The sequence below is a fragment of the Podarcis muralis genome, chromosome Z (assembly GCF_964188315.1).
Source record: "Podarcis muralis chromosome Z, rPodMur119.hap1.1, whole genome shotgun sequence".
Taxonomy (NCBI): Eukaryota; Metazoa; Chordata; class Lepidosauria; order Squamata; family Lacertidae; genus Podarcis; species Podarcis muralis.
The window spans coordinates 14,493,944-14,513,743 of record NC_135673.1 but is presented as its reverse complement, the minus strand read 5'-3'; the positions used below and the strand labels follow the sequence as shown (position 1 = coordinate 14,513,743).

At 43.2% G+C, this 19,800-nt stretch overlaps 1 protein-coding gene across 5 annotated transcripts in view; it reads right to left on the bottom strand.

The window, feature by feature from the left end:
- Positions 1-19,800, bottom strand: part of NTNG2 (netrin G2) — a 123,710-nt gene that overhangs the window by 54,542 nt on the left and 49,368 nt on the right. For all 5 annotated transcript variants that reach the window (XM_077922117.1, XM_077922119.1, XM_028715920.2 and 2 more), the window contains exon 3: positions 13,301-13,941. In XM_077922117.1, coding sequence (XP_077778243.1) covers positions 13,301-13,941 — 641 coding nt within the window. The remainder of the gene's footprint in view (positions 1-13,300; positions 13,942-19,800) is intronic.

Below are 19,800 nucleotides of genomic sequence, written 5' to 3'. Positions count from 1 at the left end.
TTCAAAATTCACATGTCTCCAAATTTTATGATGGCTATGTTCATGTATTGTTTTGAAAACTGCGTTAGGTAGGTTCACTTTTAAATGTGGACTTTAATAAATTTCTCCCCCATCCTTATAGAATCTGTCTTACATATCTGATCCAGGTAAGTCTGCTATTTACATCTGAAGGAAATGCTTGTATGGACATGGATGGGAGCTTTCCACCAGAAAGGGAGCTTTACCCTGGAGCTTTTGTAGTTTATTAACTTCCATTTGTAATAATGGGAGGAAAACTGTTGCCAGGGAGGACCTCTCACCCCCCTAAAAAGTCTGAGGACCACAAGAGCACTCTTCTGACCTATAACAGAGCTTTGCAGGGCCTTGATGAAGTGGTTGAACTGCCTCTCACCCCAACCCCACCCCTCAAGGCCACCAATGTCTGGCCTTTGGTTTGTGGAAATAGCTTTGGACTGGATTTCATGGACAGAAGGATCCACAGCATGCCACAGGAGGAAAATGCAGGCTCTTAGCATGTTTTAAAAAGAGAACGCTTGGCTGTTAACACAATGTGTTGCAGGCCATCAGAAGATACTGCACCACATGAAGCAGAAAACCAAAAATAATTTATTGAATAATTTATTCTAATTAATTAATCCGTGCTTTGATAAATGCTAGAGCTGCCAGGGCTTCATTGCTGTGGTTATTGCTGTTGTTGTTATTATATATTATTATTCCTTGTGGTTGCAGCTGCTAAGCATTTTGTAGCATTAACAAACAGCACTGAGCTTTCTTTCCCATGGGATTAGTTAATTGTGGAGGATTTTTTAAGAAGACATTTAGAATAAAATTAAAGAGCTGGTAGGGATGCACGAAACAGTAAAGGCAAAGAGAGAAGCCTTCATCATGAGTCAGTAATTGATTTGCGCTTCTCAAAACGGTTTCCTCATAACTGAAGCCATGTGTCCAGAACGCACCCCATTAACTTCAATTAACATCCTGCCTGCTCATGCAACTTGAATATCCACCTGATATTAAATAGGGGAGAAAATTATGTCGGCAAGGGAATACATGAATACAAGGAAAGGGAGAGAGAGAGGTAGAGAGAAAGAGTGTGTGTGAGAGAGAGGTAGAGAGAACGAACATTGGCCTTTTCCATCTCACCTGCTGATTGATCCCCGTTCAATGCCAAAGGAAGGAGATACTGGGAGCCTTCTTTTCTCTGTATCTCAGAAGGTTAAGAGAACACAACCCTGGAGAAATCTGCAGGGAGAGAAAAGGTCTTTCCACTTCCCTCTCCTCAATTTACTCCTCTCTGGTCTGATGCACTTGAGCCTGCTAGCCAAGTAAGGGCTTTCTCATTTCTATTCCTGTCCCAGGTTCTGTGCCTCTCTGGTTACCCATTGGATCAATAGGAACAGGATGGAAGAAAAAGAATATAAGAAAGAAAAGAGGGGAGAGGGGAGGATGCATAAAAATAACGTGTCCTCCAGAACTAGAGGCCACTCCCCCTCCCCCAATGCAGCATTTTTGGCTATGCTTCTAACTTTTCTCATCTCAAGGACACAGGCCAAAAGCTAGGTTTGGCTGGCTTAGGGTACTGACACACTAACACTATTTTGTGGGGTGGGAATCAATCACTCTGGCTGCACAGAGAAAGCTGACCTGGAGCCCTTGCAACACAAACCCTCTTCCCCAAAAGTTCAGACTTTTTTTGAGGAAAGTGGTAGGAATTTGCTTTAGGAAATATAGGATAATGGTGACACTCGGTTTCCAGTTGGTATTCCACAACACCATCTATTTCCCCCACAACTGAATCAGGATGAATGCTCATTAAACAGCCAGTGTCATCTAATTGCTCCACAAACAAATCAGGCTGAATGTACATCAAACTGCTGATCTGGAAGTTACCTTAGTGTATTTTCATGCCATGCAGTGATTACATATTAGAAGACCCTGATTTTAAAACTGCCCCTCAGTAGACTAGGGAATTAATACTGTTAAGGTCATTCTGGAACAGCAGAGGACCCTATTTCAATCCTTGGCTCATCCACAGAGACCAAAACCAGGAAAGTTGGTATTCTTCAAGCTGATCAACATTACAGAGGCTGAGGTGACCCATAAGGTTGGTTTGGAAATTGCAGCTGCTGCAGGATGCTACAGGCGGCCTTTTGGCCATAGCAGATCTGCACTAGCTGCTTGTAGTTTACTAAGCTAAGTTCAAGGTAATATTGTTAGTATAAACAACCCAGGACCAGGCTACCTAGAGAACAGCTTTGTGCTTTATACACCAGTCAAATCACTGCATCAGAAGAAGCCCTCCTGACTTCCCCACAGGTATCTCATATTTGGTTTTTATGCGAACTACAGCTTTTCCCATTGTGTGATCAGCATTTTACAACCTTGTTCCTATTTAATCAGACAGGCACCTCCAGTTCTGATATCGCCCCACTCAATGAAAACATTTTTGTGTCATTAAGTGTTTTCAGAGTTAATTTGATTCAGCGTTGACCATTTGTTCTGCATTTTATGATTTTAGCACTTTAATGATTTTAGCACTTTCAATGATTTTATAGTATTTTCATCATGGGTAGCTGCTTTATAAATTCTAAATAAATGGCGCTGAGTAGAACAAAGGAAGGAGAGAAGCTGTGAAACATCAAATAGCAATTCCTTACTACAAATCCAATCAGGTTAACCTTACGAACAAAACTACAAAATGTGATGTTTTTGTTTTTCACTAGTTTCCTTTATTACTCTAGAGGCAAGCATTCAGCTACCAGGTGAGAGATTCTTGCTTTGAAAAGAACATAGGAAGGTCCCTCACACCAAATCTGGCAATTGGTTCATCTAGTTCAACACTGACTGACAGTGGCTTTCCAGAGTTTCAAGCTGGGGACATTCCCAGCTCTACCTGGTGATGCCAGAAATTGAACATGACCTTCTGCATGCAAAGCAGATGCTCTACCACTGAACTACACTCCTTGTTCAATAACTTCATTGAGGAGATTCAGGTAGGTAGCCATGTTGGTCTGACGCAGTCGAAATAAATAAAATAACTTAAAAATTGTCCAGTAGTACATTAGAGACCAACTAAGTTTGTTCTGGGTATCAGAACAAACTTAGTTGGTCTCTAACGTGCTACCAGACAATTTAAAAAAAAAATTATTTCATTGAGGAAGTTATCACATGCTACGTGCTGAGAGAAACCAGCAAGTATATTTGCCAGGTCCAAAGCTAAGTTTGGCAAGCATCGCATAATTTGTCCTGCCAATGTAACATCATTGACCTGAGCTGACCATTGTTGATTGAGCACAAGCTCTCCAATGTACCTCAGAATATGGGCTAGGCAAGCCTGCAGTGAATTGCAGAGTTGGAAGGGACATTGAGGGTCATCTAGTCCAATCCCCTGCAATGCAGGAATCTCAATTAAAGCATCCCGGACAGATGACCAATCCAACCTCTGCTTCAAAAACCTCCAAGGAAGGAGAGCCCACAACCTCCTGAGGGAGTCTGTTCCACTGTTGAAGAGCTCATACAGTCAGAAAGTTTCCTGATGTTTATTCAGAATCTCCTTTCTTGTAACATCAATCCATTGCTTCAGGTCCTAGCCTCCAGAGCAGGAGAAAACAAGCTTGCTCTATCATCTGTGAGACAGCCTTTTAGATATTTGAAGTTGGCTAACTTCGGTCTCCTCTTCTCCAGGCTAAACATATCCAACTCTCTCAACTATTCCTTGGTTTCCAGACTCTTGGTCATCTTGGTCACCCTCCTCTGCACGTGTTCCAGCTTGTCAATATCCTTCTTAAATCGTGATTTCCAGAACTGGACACAGTACTCCAGGTGGTTTGACAAAGGCAGAATAGAGTGCTACAATTATTTCACCCTGTTGACTCGTGTTGAGCTTGAGGTCTAATAAGACCCCTAGATCCTTTTCACATGTACTACTGGCAAACCAAGTGTCCCTCATCTTATATTGTTGCAGTTGGTTTTTCCTATCTAAGTGTAGAACCTGATATTTGTTCCCTATTGGAATTTATTTGTTAGTTTGGGCCCAGTTCTCCAGTCATTATGAATTCTGATTCCGTCCTGTAGCTTTGGCTACGCTTCCCAGTTTGGTGTCATCAGCAAATTTGATGAGCATCCCCTCAATACCTTAATCCAAGTTGTTTATAAAGATATTTAACAACAATGGGCCCAGGACAGAACCCTGAGGCACCCAATATCACTTTTTTCCAGGATGAAATGAAACCATTAGTTAGCACTCTTTGGATTTAGTCAGTCAACTAGCTACAAATCCACCTAACAGTTACCTCATCCAGCCTACATTTTACCAGTTTCTCCACAAGAATATCATGGGGCACTTTGTCAAAAGCCTGACTGAAATCACTATACACTACACCCACAGCATTCCCCTGATCCACCAAGCTTGTAACTCTATAAAAAGAAAAGAAATGAGATTTGTCTGACATAGCTTGTTTTGAGAAGCTCATGCTGAGTCTTAGTAATTATCCTTTTCTAAGTGCTCACAGACCAATCATTTGATTATCTGTGCTAGGACTATTCCTGGTATTGATGTCAAACCAGTCGGTAGCTACCTGGGTCTTCTCCCCCACTGCCGTTAAGATTTTTATTAAAATTTATTCATGATACAAGAAGATACAGAAAACTAATGTAAATAAAACAAAAACAACTACAAAAAGTTAAAACAGAGTATGGAGTCCTCTATTAAAGGTAGTTTTAAACCCTTAAGACTCACGGAAGGTAGTAGCGCATTCCAGCTCTCACCTGGGATCTTTGTTTCTCCTTTCCTTTCCATGTCTCCCACCCAGAATCCCCCCATCAAACATCTACTACCCCAATGCATTTACAGTCTCTGGACCATAATAAAGGCCCCAAGCAAAGAAGAAAGGAAGGGGAAAGAACAAGAGAAACAAGAATAAGAAAAGGAAAAAGAAAGAAGAAAGGAAAAAGAGAGAGAAAAGAAACAAAGAAAAATTCTGATTTTCACCTTCCAGTCACATTTTTTTAAAATACATTCACTCCATGATAACACCTATCTTCTCCACTTTCTGTTAAACAATGTTTCTTTTAAATCCAAGTGTCTCAGAATAATTCATAACTTTTCCACAAAAATTCCAAGAGCAGATCCTAAATTATTATTATTATTAGTTGTAAATGTCAACTGTGTTTTTTACTTTAATATCAACTTTGCCTCCAGTAATTCCCACAACCATGTCTCCATCTTGAGTAATAGTAAATTCTTCCATCTGTGCCCATGTTAAAATCACATATTGAAATAATATTCCATAATTCTTTTCTTGTTATATATCTTTTAATTCACACCCAGTTCAGTATATTCAGTTTCCATTTCCTGTTGTATTTCCATTTTCTATTGTGTATAGTATTCCAATATCCTCTAGGATTGAACCTTCCACTTCTTCCAATCTTTTTCCAGGGAGCATACCATAAATTTAGTGACATCATTCTCCAAATTCACTTCAGATCGTATGCACAGAACTGATGAAGAGTCTCTGCTAGAACTGATGAAGAGCCAGGACGGAAATTTTTCCAAAACATTGTTCTCTCTCTCAGCTCTATCAATGCCAAATCCAGGTGACTCTTCATGTCTCCATTTATGGTTTTTTCTTGCCCTTCTTCTCCAAACCCTTGTATGAAAGGCATTTCCATTTTACCATCTGCTTTCTCCAATTTTGCTGTTTCATCATCCAGTCCTGCCAGCTTTTCATCAATTTTGCCTGAAGTTTCAATGTCATCTACAGTTCCGTTTTTCAGTTCAAATCTCTCTGATTTATTTTCTTTCCCCCTTCATCAAACATTGATCTGGTCATTTTTAAGTGTTCAGTCATCAACAGCCAAGCAATACCAACAGTCACTGGGAACTCCAAAGATACCTTTGCCATACTGGATGTTTATATGTCTCAACTCTGCCTTAAGATTTTCACCTTAAGATCACAGTCAAAACAAGAAGGTGAAGGCAAAGGCAAAGTAGGTGTTGAGCAGTTCTGCCTTCTCTCCATCTTATCTACACGGGAGACCTACTACTTGCTTGTCATTACTCTTGTTTCAAACATCTTCCATGAATAGACCTCCCTTACTTCCCAAAAGGACTTGGGTGGAGGTTGGGACAGGACAGGTTGCAATCCATCAGGTGGAGTAAGAGCAGGCGGTGGCCCAAAAGACAGCTACATCAGATTGCATTGGCTTTCAGACCTCCTAAATTAATGGACACAGTTTGCCCAGAATGTGTGGTCATGCAGGGGAAACTATTGGACTCAGATAGATCACCCTTGAAGTCAGATAAGGTGGAGGGGGACTTGTCTGAGGAGAAAGTCATTACTGTGAAGCCTCAGCCTAGACTATTTACTACTTCTGTTTTTATGGCCTTGCTTGCTAAGGCCAGACACATGTTACAGTTAAATGAGGAAAAGCCGGTGAACTCCACTGAAAACTCAGCCCTTGGGGGCACTGGAGCTTCTGAGGCTTTTCCTTCTGCTAATCACAAACTCATTACCATTCCATTCTCAAAAGCCTTTGATGAGATTTGGGGTGCATAATGGAATATCCCTAGTAAGGCTAAGCTGTCTTCTAAGGGAGTTAAGAAACACTACCTCTTCGCAGACAGGATTATGAACCGTCTAAAGAATCCAGTGGTGGATCCTCCAATAGCTGCCCTAGCATCTTCTTCCATTATTCTATCAGATGCAGGGTTGCCATATTTCAAAATGTGAAAATCCAGACACAAAAGTTATTTTGGCAAAGTTGTTGAGCTTTCTTTTATGGCTTATGCATCTGAACTTGCAGATATGCAATATGCACCTCATTCCCTAGCTTTCTTCATGGTGGCTGGCTGGAAAGTTTCATTACGCCAGTGGGCAGTGAATGCTGCTACTCAATCTCGTCTCATGACCTTGCCTTTCTTTGGTGCTAGACTGTTAGGGGAGTCTTTGGAACCCAACTGGTGGAAATCAAGGACAAGAAAAAGTATTCTTTGAGGAAAGAAGAAGAAGAGGAATTTGGATTTGATATCCCGCTTTATCACTACCTGAAGGAGTCTCAAAGCGGCTAACATTCTCCTTTTCCCTTCCTCCCCCACAACAAACACTCTGTGAGGTGAGTGGGGCTGAGAGACTTCAGAGAAGCATGACTAGCCCAAGGTCACCCAGCAGCTGCTTGTGGAGGAGCAGGGAATCAAACCCGGTTCACCAGATTACGAGTCCACTGCTCTTAACCACTACACCACACTGGCTCTTTTGGAAACCATCAGTTTTCCAAGAATAGGAGATTTGCGCCCTTTGAAAACTGTTGGGGTAGGCAGGATAAGGAAGGTTGGCATTTGTCTTTCTTTAAGCCTGGAAATTTGTCATCCTCCTTTCAAAAAAATCAGAGGGAAGGAAACAAAGGTGTTTCTTCCTGACTTAGACCCTAGTATTGCTTCTCTTCCAGTGGGAGTGAGTCTACTGGCTTTTGAACACCATTGGGAGAGGGTAACTTTGGATCAGTGGGTTCTGGAAACAGTTGCTCAAGGCTATGCTCTAGAGTTTGTTTCCCGTCTTCACAACTTCTTTGTTGCAATGCCTCAATCTCCAGAAAAAAACTTGGAATTTTAGGTCAGAGATAGGAGCCATCAAACCTGCCAATCCTTCAGAGGAAGTCAGGGGTTTAATAAATGTATTTCTTAGGGCCAAAGAAAAATTGTGATACCAGGACCATTTTGGATCTCAAATGGTTAAACAAATACATCCTAAAGAAACATTTCAAGATGGAGACAGCACTAGGAAAGGGAAATCGCATGATCTCTCTTGACCTTTCTGAGACCTATCTTCAACACTGGTACCAGCACTGTTGAGTGAATTGAATTTGATTAGTGACTTGTTCCTACCAGCACAGCATAAGGTAAAGATACCCCTGCCCGTACGGGCCAGTCTTGCCAGACTCTAGGGTTGTGCGCCCATCTCACTCAAGAGGCCGGGGGCCAGCGCAGACACAGCGCAGACACTTCTGGGTCACGTGGCCAGCGTGACAAGCTGCATCTGGCGAGCCAGCGTAGCACACGGAACGCCGTTTACCTTCCCGCTGGTAAGCGGTCCCTATTTATCTACTTGCACTTAGGGGTGCTTTCGAACTGCTAGGTTGGCAGGAGCTGGGACCGAATGACGGGAGCGCGCCCCGCCGCGGGGATTCGAACCGCCGACCTTTTGATCGGCAAGCCCTAGGCACTGAGGCTTTTACCCACAGCGCCACCCGCGTCCCTATATAGTATAGGTTAAAACACCTAGGCTTTATGTGGCAGGCAATCACAGTATGACACTTGTAACCACATGGTGAAATGGATATGTACTGATCTCCAATCACATGGCCCTCCCCTCCACAACCATTTTGGGATTTGGGGGAAGCAGAGGAATGGTAACATTGAGCACAGAAAACAGTGAAATTGAAACAAGTTTAGAGAAAGGCAGTGAAGCTGGTCATGAGTATGGAAAACAAGTCAGATGAGGGAAGCTTGAAGAAACTGGTTGCAGATTGAGGCCCCAGTCAACAGAGCAAGGCTTAACTGCAAACAGGAAGTCGTCTTATACTCCTCTCTGTCCTGGGTGAGTCAGTGGCCAGTCTGGATGGATGGAGTCAGTGCAGGGCCTGAAGGTACTCCATGGAGAAGCTACCACCTGTAGTTCAGGGGCTCGCCACACGAGGGAACTTCCTATAGATCACAGTAGCTCCTGAGATCCATAGATTCCTTCCTCCCACTTTCCGTTGCAAATATCCTCCTGCCCTGAATTCCCATTATGGAATCCCTCCTCATCCTCTGTCACTTATCTGCAAACAGGGTTAGGGATGAAAAGTAACATGCAGATTCACCTTTTAGTTCCAAAACATCTTGAAATGAACTGAATTTTTCTCTTATCATGTGGTGACCAAAAAGTTCTTAGCTAACACAGGTAGGTAAAAACCCCTTCCTTTCCCCCTCCAAATGTCAAAATTTCCCCGGAACCTTCCTACTTAAAAGTCTAGCACAAACTGAACGCATAAACAGGATGGGAAACCAGCCATCTCTGCAGTCCCCCCCCCTTTCCACCTTACTTTGCTTCTTTTTGGCTTGAGGTCGAAACACAACATATGGTATGGAACAGAGAGGCGGAAAAATAAAAACAAGAATTTGGTAGAAAAGCGAAAAGCTACACAAGGGAATTAAACTTCACAAATAACCTCATTGAAAGAGAATTTTCGAGTTGGAAGGAATCTGGGAGGTCATCAAGTCCTGGCCTTGCCAACGTAGCAACATGCCGCCCCCCCATGCCCTCCCATGGTAACCACCAAGGCTCTCCCAATTTTTAAAAAAAGAGTTTTTTTGTGGTTGGTGCTTCTTCTTTTGGTTGGTAGATTGGGAGGGGTTGCTTTTTTTGAAGGGAGGCTCTGTGTTTTGTTTGGGTTTAGGTGTGTAGATGTTTTGCCTATTAGGGAGTTAGGAGCACTGTCAGTTTTTCTCTTCACTGTCCACGAGAGTTTCTGAGATGACCCCTGAGCAGGAACTGCTTTGCAGGAAGCAGCTGAAAAATCCCTGGCAGGTGCTTAAATCCTTCTACTCAAGGGGGACCCAACACATCCTGAAGCAATTTTGTCCCACTGTCAAACACCTCATCCTTAGGACATTTATTCTAACATTTAGCCTCAATCTGCTATCCTCCAGGTTCTACCAATTGGTTCTAGTCCTGCCCTCTGGAGCAATGAAGAACAATCTGCCTGGATGTTCAGCATGACCAAGTGATAAAGAATTGTCTTTTCTGTTGTAGTACCCAGCTAATGGAAGCATCTCCTCTCTAAAATATGGCAGTGCTCTAAGGCTTATTAGGCAGCTACACAGAGGCACTAAGGATGATTAGTCAATTAATCACTATTGCAAAGCAAATAGAAGGAAGGAATGTGAGGCATTTTCTGTATCTTTGCAGCTGAAGAGATAAGCTGTCTTCCAACAGAAGCAACTTGCAGGCTGAGTTGCTGGCAAAAATTAAACTGGGTAAGTTTTTTCCAGTATGGAAATACAATTATGGGGAAAGTTTCACCGTTGATCTGTCAGACATCTTATTACTTGTGTGTGGTTCCTGATTTACTTTTGGACCCTGTATTTCAGCACAGCAGTTTGCAACATTATGAATGTTGATTTTTACTTATTAATTCTTTTGCCAAGGATGAACCTTTCACGAACGAGAAAATAGTTTGATGAACTTGGACTGAACTAATTTGTTTTGTAAAAGTTCAAACTTTAACTGGAACTAGTTCCTTTTTAAAAACTGGACTTTCAAAGTAGTATACTGTATTTTACATGGTCCCTTGAGTCTCAGTTTCCAAAAGATGAAGAAAGGCAGACCAAATCCCTGCATGCTGGAGAGGCAAGAAGACCTTTGGAGGCCATGCTAGTCTATCAAGTAGCATCAGTTCCCCACAGAAGCAAACAACATGCCCATTGAGCATTTTCAATACTCCTTTTCTCCAGCTAGGTGCAGAGCTCAAGACTTCCGTCTCCTTTTCTGGCTACATTGCACCTGCCAAATGTTTTTCTTCAAGTAGGTCAGGTGCACCCATTAAAATAGCTACCAACCAACAAGAGTCATCAATGCTTGTTTAAGCAAGCATCTTCTAGCCATTGATGCTCATATACTTATTTAAGCAAGCAACTTCTGGCCACTGGTGCCCATTAAAGAAATATGTTTTGCTACTAACTCTTCAAAAGAAAAGATGAAAGGCCAATGACTCACTCAATATCTCTCACAGCAGGGATGGGGGGACCTGTGGTCCTCCAGATGATGTTAGACTCCAACACTTATCAGCTCCCAGTCAGCATAGCCAACACTCAGGGATGATGGGAGCTGCAGCACAACAACTAAAGCAGTGCTTCTCAAATTATATAGTGGACCAGCAATTTTATTCCACAATGTGTTAGGGTCTGTCACCATATTTGATCTCTTAAGTGTCCCACCCAACCCAGGCAGTGGTGGAGTCTTGTGGTATCAATCAGCCAAGGGGAACCTGTGACCCTACAGATGTTGTCAGAGTAGTAATTTAATAGTTCTTATAATAATATAAGATGGATAATAACATAAGATGGACCAGTAGTCCATCTAGCTCTGAAGACTTAACTTGGAACCTTCTGCATGTAAAACAGGGGCTCTAACAGTGAGCTACAACCCTTCCCCAAAGTTAAGAAACTAAGAAGCTGTTTTATACTGAGTCAGACCCATTGGTCCATCCAGCTCAATACTGTCCACACTGACTGGCAGCACTTCTCCAGGGTTTCAAGCAGGGATATCCCAGTCCTATCTGGAGATGCTGGGGATTAAAGCTGGGGGCTCTTGTCTCCAAAGCATATGCTCTACCATTGAGCTACCTGCTGGAACCGCCAAGCTCCTTTGCCAAACCATCTAGGTGGTATAGAGTCTTTCTCTCTCTCTCTCTCTCTCTCTCTCTCTCTCTCTCTCTCTCTCACACACACACACACACACACACACACACTTCCAACTGTGAGTTTCTCTGTTGGAGATGTCATCATCCTTAGTAGGGGTAGGGAAGAAATTCCATACAGTTGGCATTTTAATGTAAACGTATCTAATTCACACTTCCTAAAACAGTCCACAAGCCCAAACACAGCTCTCCTTTGACAATTACACTGCTCTGAATTCTATGACACAGCTCTCCAAATAAATAATGTCTTTAAAAAATGTGTGCATAAAAAGTGGGAAATGTGTGATATTAGGGGGAATTAGTATTAATTTACATTAGGAAAAACTGCATTCACAAAGGTATATATTAGGAGAAATGTGCTCTAATATGTTGACAAATTTTCATGAGGAATTTGCGGGGTGGGGGGTAGCAAACAGATGCAGAAATGTGGGAAGCTGAACTTAAAATTGGAATAAATGAGAAACTGAGAGAAATTAAAGTAAACAGAATCTGTCCATTGTTACTATGCTTATTTTGCAGCGTCGCTGTCACAGACCAGTTTCTTGCATTTTGTTTCAATCTACCCCCATGTGCATATATTTCTGCTGACTTAGGATAACACTCTGCAGATCTGTAGACAGTAGCTTACAGAAGCTTATGCCATAATTAATTGTTTAATTAATGAAACTAAATTGCATTTGCCACCTAACACTCATTCTGCACCTGTAAGCAATCGATCTCTTAGTGTGGCAGCACCTACACTTTGGAACTCCCTGCCTGCTGATGCCTTCTTCTTTTCAGCACCCGCTTAAAACATTGCTGTTAAGTGACAATATTGCTTAGTGAAGGATGTCATCCTAAGAGTGAATACTTTGAATAATTTTTTTGGGAATGTAACTGACAGACAGAAAATCATGTCTTATTGATTGATTGATTGATTGATTGATTGATTGATTCTGTTTTTCCCAGGGTGGAAAACTGGAAGGGGAAAGGTAAGCTCCTAGGTGAGATAGTCCACCCTTTCTGTGTGAGACAAAGGTTAAGATCTGAGAAAGAACTTTATATTTTGTTTTCCTTCTCTTTTTCTGCTTTTGTTCTCATTTAGATTACTTTGTCTTTTATACTATTATATTATGATATTTTAAAATAATTTTTTATTGCCTAACCAGTTTTGTCAGGCAAACCTATCCAGAAATGTAGAAATTACATATATTTTATCTCTTCTTAGTTACTGTTGATTTTAATTATCATTTGAATGTTTCTAAATGCCTGTTTTTTAACGAGAATATCAATGTTTTCTTTTTATCTAATAAAATTGTAAGGCTGTTGTCATGCTAAAGTTCAATAGGTGGCCATGGCAACTTCAGCATGATGGGAGACCAGCAGGCAGGTGAACAAGCAGTATGGGAAGCAAGTGCCTAGGCATGCTGTTTAACAGAGTGGGGAAGCACTACAGATAGTGGTTTGGAAAATTGTTCTTTGAAGCACACTAGAGCGCTGCATTTTGTTAAATAAATAAATACAGTGATACCTCAGGTTACAAACATCTCGGGTTACAAACACTTCAGGTTACAGACTCCGCTAACCCGGAAGTAGTACCTCGGGTTAAGAACTTTACCTCAGGATGAGAACAGAAATCGCACGTTGGTAGCCTGGCGGCAGTGGGAGGCCCCATTAGCTAAAGTGGTACCTCAGGTTAAGAATGGTTTCAGGTTAAGAACGGACCTCCAGAACGAATTAAGTTCGTAACCAGAGGTACTACTGTAAATAAATTCTTCAGTAGCAACTATTCCTCTCCAAGAAAAGGTATGGAAAAGGAAGGAAGGAAGGAAGGAAGGAAGGAAGGAAATAGATCTCCTGTTACCTGCCCGTGACTTCAATGTTGGAGACAGCATAGAAGTACTTGAACAAGTTCTCCCGCTGCACGTAGGTGCCCCCTAGTGCTGGCCTCAGCAGCCGCAGCCGCAAGTCCGTCATGGTGAAGAAGTCCTTCAGCCCTTTGGCACTCTCTAGCCTGGTGTAAAGGTTGTCCATATTCTTGAGTTCCGGCCCAGCAAAAATGGCAAAGCGGTCCCTCACTTCAAAGCGTACATTCTTCTCTTTCTTGGAGCCCGGCCAGCGGGAATACTCATCTGTGCAGATGACCCTGTTGGCGCTGGTGGTGGAGAGGTTCCTGACCCTCCGCGCTTGCATGCCGAAGGTTTCGTTGCAATCATCTGCATAGTATTGATATGGGTGCCAAGTCCTCCCATTGTCCAGGGACTTTTCCAGGATCATCATTGTGGGACGCCCATACTCAAAAGTCACTATGATGTCATCAGTCAGCTCAATGCTCTTGTTCCAAGAAAGTGTGATATTGGCCAGCAAAGGCTCCGGGTAACGGCTCCATGTCACACTCTGCCAGTATGTCGCCAGGCCTTCATCTTCTTTGTCAAACATCAGCTTGGGTGGATGGGCCAGGTCAGGGTTGGATGCATCACACTCATCACACATATATGGGTTTTCCTGAAAGGACAACAAGAGTAACAAGAGAAGAAAGGGATGGCAAAGAGCAAGAACTAACAGGGGATTCATTTGGGATGGAGACATGCCTCAGTGATAGAGCATCTGCTTTGCATGCAGAAGGTCCCAGGTTCAATCTGCTCAGCATCTCTTGGTAGGGCTGGAAGAGACTCCCTGCCTCAAACTCTGAAGAGGTGATGCCAGTCAGTGTTGTACTAGATGTATCAGTGGTCTGACTCAGTGTAAGGCAGGTTCCCATGCAGCTGCAGAGATGCAGGATGGCAGCCATTAAAAACAAAATCATTAGATACAAAAGGGCTTTTTACTGCAAAATTGTCACCTTGATAGTTTTGGAAAGGATACTACTGATCATGACTATTCTAAACTGAATAGGAACTTAGGAAGCTACATTAAAGAAAGCAAAAACATTGGTCCAATTTGCTCAATGTCATCATTGTCATTGTTTTCAGACAAGGGCCTTTTACAGCTCTAACTGGAGACACCAGGGATTGAACTTTGGGCCTCTGGCATGAAAACATGCAGAAGGGCTGTAGCTCAGTAGCACAACACCTACTTAGCAAGCAGGTGGTCCCAGGTTCAATCACAGCATCCCCAGGTAGGCTGGGAATGTCTCCTGCCTGGAACCTAGGAGAAGTACTGCCAGCAATAGTCTAAGCTAGATGGACAAATGGTCAGACTCAGTATAAGGCAGCTTCCTATGCTCCTAACGCTCTGTGGTGAGTTACGAGCTCTTCCATAATGCTGTAAAAGGACAAGAAGCAAATACTTTTTAATAATCACATCGTCATCAACCTCACATCATCTTTCTAAGGAAGCAACACTGTGCCAAAACTTGAAAGAAAGGTAAGAGTTTTACAAATGATGTGACTCATGCATGACTCCATACATCATGAAATGTCACCTCAATACAGTATATCCCTTCCTACATCATGGAACGAGTCAGAACTATTTCATTTCTTCTCCAGCTTTCTCCTGCATTAGAATTTTTATGTACCGTGTTTTTCGCTCTATAAGACGCACCAGACCACAAGACGCACCTAGATTTTGGAGGAGGAAAACAAGAAAAAAAATATTCAGAATCTCAGAAGCCAGAACAGCAAGAGGGATCACTGTGCAGTGAAAGCAGCAATCCCTCTTGCTGTTCTGGCTTCTGGGATAGAGGCACAGCCTGCATTCGCTCCATAAGATGCACACACATTTCCCCTTACTTTTTAGGAGGGAAAAAGTGAGTCTTATAGAGCAAAAAATACGGTACTTTTGGAGATGTTATTCCTTTCATCTAATAACCCTTCTGTGACCTTTGAAATGGAAGTTGACCTAAGTGTAAGGGATAACCCAAGAGTAGTCACAATCAGAATAGATCCACTAAAATCAATGGATCCCATTATGTATGGACTTACCATAAGCATGATTTAATTGGAAATCACCCAACAGGAGGATATGTCAGAATTTGAAGAAGAACATCCTCTGGACATGTGGGGTAAATCACCCATAATATCTATGAATGAATTCTATGGGAGTTTCTGGGAAGAAAAGGCTGCTTGGATCTGGTGGGTGTCCCTCTCCATGGATATAGAGGGTCTGTCTGCAGAGGCCTCCTTATTGTAGTGCAAGCACCAAGTACAAGTCACTTTAGTTGGGCTGCTACTGTTCTGGCTCCCACTGAATGAACAGCTTGAACTTGGGTTACAGTTTCTGCTCAAAGCTTTAATGCTCAAATCATTATAGTACATAAGCAAGACAAGGGTCAAAGGTACAGTAGGTGCAATGCATGGCTAAGTGAGTTAAGTCATTGATCCAACAGTTGACATGCCCCTTGGGTTGCCCCGATGTAGGAGTTGGGCAGGCATGGCTTTAGCATAGTAAGTAGGATGGGCAACCAAATGGGAACTCCTTTTGATAGGCTGGGTCTGATGCCCCTCTGTACATGGAGGCTTGTCAGCTAGAGTTGATGGAAGGGAAGTATCCAGCAGCATAGGTGGAACAGGAACTTTGGGCTGGATTGGCAAGGGTTGATCCAGTGATAGCCCACTGAGTCCCTCCCTATAATCAAACTCTTTGCTTGTCACGCTCCTCACCCGCCATACACTTCTGATGTCTCATGGGGTTCAGTCACAGTTCCTTCCCAGGATCACCAGCCTCCAGCTCTTTGCAATTTTCCCACCGCTTATCCTCATCTGACCGCTCCATCCAAGATTTATCCTCGAAACTCATGACAGTTACTTGGGCGTAAGAGGAGATCTGCTAGAATAGATCTGAAGTTCTAGTCTAGTACAGTCATACCTCGGGTTGAATATGCTTCATGTTGAGCACATTTGAGTTGCACTTGGCGGCAAACCCGGAAGTAACGGAGCGTGTTACTTCCGGGTTTCGCCACTCGTGCATGTGTACATGCTCAAAATAACGTCGCGCGCATGCGCAGAAGCGGCGAAAAGGGACGCATGCGTGCGCAGACGTGCCGTCACTTGTTATGTTTCCTTCTAGATGCGAACAGGGCTCCGGGACATTTCCCCTAAATTAACATTTTTGTGCACATCTTTCCTGCAAAAGGCACTTATTTATCTATATTTTTTTAAGAAAAACAACAACCCAAAAGTACCTCAGAAAATCCAGAGAAGTGTGTGATCCAATGAATTAATGCATTCCAATCCTCGTATAAGTCCAGGAACTGTGACTTAAGTTGGCCTGCTTTAAAATGCAGACCAAAAGAAATTATCTTACATCCCTAACAACTGCAGTGGGGATGTGAAAACAACAAGGATGAAGCTAAACAAGGTTATCCCTTTATGAAACTCACTCTGCTGCCAAAACCTGTTTTTGCAACCCTCAAATTCAACCGAAGTTTCACCTTCCACTTAGACCTCTAGGATTGAGCTGTTGATGGAAAAGGCAAATTCTTTTTTCCCCCCACTGATCCAAACATTCGTAGTTTTTTGTAGCTCAACCTCCTCTCCCCCCATAATATATTTTAAGTGAAATTATGCTATTAGTGGCTAAGCTGTTGAGTATTTTAAATAAAGCAGACATCTGCTGCAAACAGTAAAAGCTGCAGAGATAGCTTTTAAGAAATGCCCACCCAAACGCTCAGCTTATTATCACTGTCAGAATGAAATGATAAACAATACCAATCCCATTTAAACACACACACACACACACACACACACAGAGAGAGAGAGAGAGAGAGAGAGAGAGAGAGATGTATGCCAGTGCCTCCTAATGGGGGTAAGACGAGAGATTAGTATTTATAAGGGTTGCTGCCTGAGATTGGAGACAAACAGATGGGCTTCAAAGTGGGTCAGATTATGCCTTTTCCTAGGGACACTTATCTAAAGCACTGTACACATTCCAATTGTTTCTGTTTACTTCTATTTTATGGTCCCTGTGTTCCTGATTTGCCTTTGGGGAGGGGGACGTTGTCAATACAGTGGTACCTTAGGTTACAGACGCTTCAGGTTACAGACGCTTCAGGTTACAGACTCCGCTAACCCAGAAATAGTACCTCGAGTTAAGAACTTTACCTCAGGATGAGGACAGAAATTGTGCACCAGTGGCGCGGCAGCAGCAGGAAACCCCATTAGCTAAAGTGGTACCTCAGGTTAAGAACAGTTTCAGCCACAAAGAACGGACCTCTGGAGCAAATTAAGTTCTTAACCCGAGGTACCACTGTACTGTCATTTAAATCACTAAACAAAAAGTAGTGTGCCTGAACGTGTAGTGGAGTTATTCAGGAGAAGGTGATATAGAGTACCAGCTCTGTATGCAGGAGATCCAAAGTTCACTCCCTGGCATTGCTAGGAGGGGCTAGGAAAGACCTCAGGCAGAAACCCTGGAAAGCTGCTGCCAGTCAGTGTAGGTTGATCTTAGGACACAAACACAGGGTGTTGTGTCCACTGCTAGTTCTATTTAGAGTAAACCTATTGAAACTGAAGGACAAGACTAACTTAGGTTTATTCATTTCAATGGGCCTACTCTTGCTTAGAGTCCAGCACAATACAGCCTAAATGTATCCGTTTTCTTCTCATTTAGATGACTCTTCTGAATCCCAGCTGCCTTTCCAAACCACCTTTGTTCATTGTATAATATGTAGCAAAAAAATTCCCATAGCTGGGTAGTGCTCAACTTGGGCATGACCAAGGCTCAAGCTAGGCCCATTCCTGGCACCTGCAACAATTGCCAAGGGCCAGCACTCCAAGCAGAATATGGTCTCTGCACCAACTAAGTTCAGTAGCAACCATTAATATTTTCCACACTGCCCAGAATAGATGCTGTGCTGGGTGCATTTGGGGGAAATTAAAATGGCAGCCGTTTCCCCTTTCTCCTTGCCAGAAAGAACGTTCAGTTCAGACTGCCAGTTGTTCTGTGACTGTAGAGTTGAAGGGCAGAATACTGAGGTCTCAGCCACTGGCCATAGGACCAAGGGTCATGGGAAGGCAGCACCCCCTAGCTCTCCAGAGGAGAATTGCAGCAAGGGGGAGATCAGTCTGGCCCTCTCCATTGGCCAGAGAAAGAGCAGCTGCAGTTGAAAGGCCAGGGCATAAATCTTCACCATAAATAATAAACAAAAACAAACAGGCTGCATTCAAACTGTATCCTTATCCATGAGAGATTTAGCTCTGGAGAACTCAATCAGAAGAGGGGAGGGGAATTTAGGAAGAGCAGAGACTATTGCAGGGGTGTTCGAGCTGCAGCAACTGTTTTGGACGGTGCCATCTGTTCTGATCCTGTTAGAGTCAGGCTTGCTGTTTGGATTGGCAGTGAAGGGCACAGGGATGGCGTATGGCTTGCAGGTGCTCCTGCCCACTGAGTCAGCAGCCCTGCCACTTGAAATCCTGTGCCGCGTCATCTGGAAGCAACTCTAGAGTCAGTACTAACTGCCAGCCCCCACGTGTTGTACATAGAATAAGATGTCATGCGGAAGAGTTTGCTTGCCCTGCTTTTAAAATAGGGTTTAGACAAAAAAATCATGGATAAGGCTATAAGTGGCTGCTACTAGCTATGCAGGCTATGTTACACCTTCAGTGTTGGAGGCACTAAGCCTCTGAATACAGTTGCTGGAAATCACAAGGGTGTTGTGCTCTAGTCCTGTTTGTAGGCTTCCCACTGGGGCATCTAGCTGACTACTATGAGAACAGAAAGCCGGATCAGACGAGCCCCCTTAGACCTGATTCAGTAGGGCTCTTTTGATGTGAGACTGAAAATCCACATGAAAGAATGTTTCTACATACACACAAGCACACTCACACACAGAGAAATACATTATTATTATTATTATTATTATTATTATTATTATTATTATTATTAACTACGTTTCTATCCAACCTTTCCTCCAAGGAGGAGAAGAAGAAGAAGAAGAAGAAGAGGAGGAGGAGGAGGAGGAGAAGGAGGAGGAGGAGAAGGAGGGGTTTGGATTTGATATAGACTCTCCTCCCTGGAAGAGAGGGGAGTAGTTGTGGGCGGGAGACCGAGCTCCGCCCCTGGTAGGGGGCCTTAGCCCCCTCCCCTCCTTACCTGGCTGGCGCCCACGCCCACCGGAGGCAGCCAACCAGGTGCCTCCAGGGGGCGTGTGTAGCAGCTTAATGCTGTGGCGCCAGCTCCGCCTCCTCCTCATTCGTCGTCGTCCCTCAGCGAGTCACCCACCCTCCACTCCCATTTAGCTCAGGGTCTAGGTTTTTTGGCCTTGCTATGGACCTTAGGTTGGTCGCCCCGGTTGTCTGGGGGGCCTGGTAGGAATTTTTCCATTTGGCATTAGGCTTTTTGGTTTTTTCGCCTACCTCGTAGCAATCGTCACAACTTTTGTGGTATTGGTGGGTAGGTTAGGCATTGGATTCATGTGTTGTGCTG